Below are 3,637 nucleotides of genomic sequence, written 5' to 3' on the forward strand. Positions count from 1 at the left end.
ACAGAGACCTCTGCATAAAAGCCCCAAATTGCCACAACACCTGGGTACCTTGGGGTCACTCCTCCCCGGATCCTGGAGGAAAGGCACCTTCTTTCCAGGCACGAGACCAGCAGGGAATAAAAGCTGTGTGTATCAGCCCTCATCTTGCTGCTTCTGGTTGTCAGCACGGGGTGCTGTCGTGTTTATCCAGACTCAAGGGCAATCGTCCGTCACTAACAACACAAGGCAGCGCAGCACCCTCGGCCCCGCTGCCCCAAGCCTGGCGAGGGAGCAGGACAGAGCCAGCAGGAGGGCAGTGCCACCGGGTAAGGACGGACAGCCCTGGGACGTCAGGACAGGAGGTATGAGCTGGGCTCCTGGCCATGCGTGCAGTCACTGAGCTGTGCCAGGGACAGGCTTAGGACCATGAACGAGCAGCTCAGGACACGCCACCGGGGTGTGATGGCACCTTTGGGTGCCCAGCGTCAGGGAAGCAAGGTGGACACTTCTGGCATTGGGTGTGCTGCGGCAAGTCCACCTCGTGACTGCCCAGCTGGTCACTCAGTTTCCCCCAGTGTAAAATCCAATTTCTTGGATTTTGAACTTTGCTCGGTGCCGAAGGAAGACCCCAACACGTCCTTGCTGCAGCAGAGGTGGAGGGCTGGTGGAGGGCTGGTGGAGGGCTTGCTTCCACCAACAGGTCCCTGCTGCCGGGGACCTGAAGCACAACCACTGTACATGTACTTCAGGGAACAAGGTGGGAAAGCTGTCCCCAAGCCCCAGATCCAGAAGAAATTGGATTCCCTCCATATTCACACTCATTCCCTCTGTCGCGTAGTTGCATTTGGTATCTCTGCAAGTATTCAAGGAATGAATTTTCAGACAATTGCAATATTTGCACCTGGGAAGGGCAATTTGCCTCCAGGATGCCTTAGCCCAGCACAACTCTTTATCTGTGGTTTGGGGAAGCTTTACTTTTGCAGGCACCAAAGCCCACATGCTACCAGACACTCACGGGACCCAGGGTAATCAAAGTGAAGCAGTGGCTTGCAAACAACTCAGAACAGCTGAGCATGTCCGTTTATAATAATAATGATGACCACATTTAAAGCAAAATTAACTTCTGTCTCTTCAGGAACTTTAATAAGGGCACATTTTTCTTACCGGCTCCTGGCTGTGTGTTAGAAGCCATACGATATCCAGCCCCTGGAGAGCAGATAGCAGAGCAGGGCTGTGGTCTCTGTTTTTCTGGATGCCTCATTCCTTGGTACTTGTGTTCTTAAAACAGAGGGAGAGTGGGCAAAAAAGAAATTGCGGTTCTCCTGGTGGCTCTCACATCTGCCAGAAAGCTTAACCTGTTTCTGAATTGGTTGCATAGGCTGAAACTGGCTACCAGATCAATACCTGCCTTTTTCTTCCTGTCAAGGCATTAACTGTTTCAGGAACAACTTAATTTGTTTAGACAGGGAGGGGCTGCCTTTAGCAAAGGCATGCACTGGTCAAGTGTGAAATTGTACCACATGGGAGTGGAGGAAGAGTTAGCCTCAGTTTCTGAGGTGCTAGAGTGGACTGAGAATGCTTTGGGGAGATGTGGCTTACAGAAAACAGGGTCAAGAAGTGTTAAGGGCTGAGAGAAGCCACTAATCTCATGAACTGGAGAGGTGCAGATCACATCCAGCACACTCACATGCAGGGCTCTCCCTTACGCATAACTCCTCGGGGCAGATCTGTCAGCAGCCAAACTCTGACCAAAGCCCATGGACCTTTTTGGTTGCGGATCCAGCTTTCCATCTCTTCAATTGTTGTGCCACTGTCCCTGTTTATCTCTATATTCTGAGCACCTAATCAATGGGACGGGCTGAAATCTTGTCTCTGTTGCATGGGGGTGAATGCAGCCCAGCACTGACACCTTGGCCCTGGGCGGACAGCAAACACCTGGGCTCAGAGCATGTTCCCAGGGACAGCAGCAGGCAGGGCCAGTAATGATCCTATCACTTTCTCCAAACAGGGACACGAGACTTGCCATGGACTACACTCTGGAGAGCAGCCAGCAGAAGGAGAAGCTTCTGAAAGCCATCTACACCCTCCAGCTGAAGTCAATCGCCACGTTTCAGACAGCCAGCCCTCTGCTGAGCAGCCAGCCGGGCATGGGCATGGTGACACACCACCACATCCACCAGCTGGCAGACAAGACCAAAAGCTTGTGTAGAGACCTGGACAACATCAAGAACCTCCTCCACTACTGCCAGGACGACCTGGTCCGGCAGATCCCCAACCCCACAGGCAGCCGCTATGGGGGAGTGAGCGGAATCCACTGCTCCCTGGAGGGCTCCATCTACGTGACAGCCGAGGCTGCTCCCTGGGTCCACGTCCTCAGCAGCACAGGCAAAACACTGCAGTCCCTGCCCTGCCGGCAAACGGGGATGGAAAGTGGCACTTTCCTGCCAGAGGACGTGACTGTGACTCGGACAGGAATGGTGGCTGTAGCCGATATGATCAACGGAGCTGTCTGGGTCTTCAACCCTCACACCAGCCCCTCCAAGGGGGAATGGATAAAGATCAGAAAGGTCGGTTCCCCCAGGGGCATTGGAGTAGACTCCACGGGCAAGATCTTGGTAGCAGACTATGCCCAAGGGCAAGTCCACAGCTTTGCGCTGGACCGTGCCTTTAAGACATCGAACGTCCGCTCGGTCCCCAACCTGCAGGGACCTCGCTACGTCAGCCCCGCGCCCAACGGAGGCTTTGTGATAAGCGAGGAGTGCGGGGACGTCAAGGTGTTCACGAGCAGCCATCAGCTCGTCTGCTCCCTCGGCAGCAAATACGGACACCAGTTCGGCAACCCGGCGGGGGTGTGTGTTGACGTGGAAGGCAGCATTGTGGTGGCAGACGAGCAGCGCCGCACGGTCCACTTGTTCCCGGAGAGCGGGGCTCCTGTCTGCTTGGTGTCCACGGGGCTGAGGAGACCTGCCGGCGTGGCCTGCTCCTCCTTTGGGCACCTCTTTGTGGCAGACACAGGAGAGAATTGTGTCAAGGTCTTTAAGTACCACATGAGGCCCCGCCAGCCCTTGGGGACTTTGTGACAACCCCAGCCTAGTGCCCGGGCAGGGAGTGAGGCTGGTGCCACCGCAACCCTGAGGAGCTTTGGGTCCACAAATGATGCTGCTCCCGCAGCCAGGCATCGTCCCCACACTTAACTTTGTTGCCCTCCAGCTTCTCCAGGTGGCAGAAGCAAGGACTGGAGCAGCGAAGGATGTCCTCTGTGCCTCCTGGGTCCACCAGAGCACCTAAAGAAGGACTGAGTTACTCAAAACCGAGAGGGTGGTCATGCACTGGGACAGGCTCCCCATGGCTATGGTCATGGCACCGAGCCTGCTGGAGTTCAAGAAGTGTTTGGACAGTGCTCTAAGACATGTTTTAATTTTTAGGTAGTCTTTTGTGGACCCAGGAGTTGGACTCAATGATCCTTACGAGTCCCTTCCAACTCAGGACTTGATTCTATTAAAAATGGTTGTGTGCTGGTGTCTTGGAAACTCGTTATCACCACCCTCTTGCGTGCCTCTTCAAAGATAAAACAATAATTTCTCTTCCACACACGCACATTTTCTGTGGCCACAGTTCCACCTTCCTGAGGCCAGCGGCAGAGCTGGGCTGAAGGGGT

At 54.5% G+C, this 3,637-nt stretch overlaps 1 protein-coding gene across 1 annotated transcript; it reads left to right on the plus strand.

Annotated features, from left to right (window-relative positions):
* Window positions 1–318: 318 nt before the first annotated feature.
* Window positions 319–3,059, plus strand: NHLRC4 (NHL repeat containing 4; the record flags this gene model as incomplete). The annotated part of the gene is made up of 2 exons (XM_082772612.1): window positions 319–341; window positions 1,988–3,059. The coding sequence occupies exon 2, from the start codon at window positions 2,004–2,006 to the stop codon at window positions 3,057–3,059; it is 1,056 nt and encodes a 351-aa protein (XP_082628738.1). The 5' UTR covers window positions 319–341; window positions 1,988–2,003.
* Window positions 3,060–3,637: the final 578 nt, after the last annotated feature.

This window comes from Aythya marila (genome assembly GCF_965140915.1).
Source record: "Aythya marila genome assembly, chromosome: 15".
Taxonomy (NCBI): domain Eukaryota; kingdom Metazoa; phylum Chordata; class Aves; order Anseriformes; family Anatidae; genus Aythya; species Aythya marila.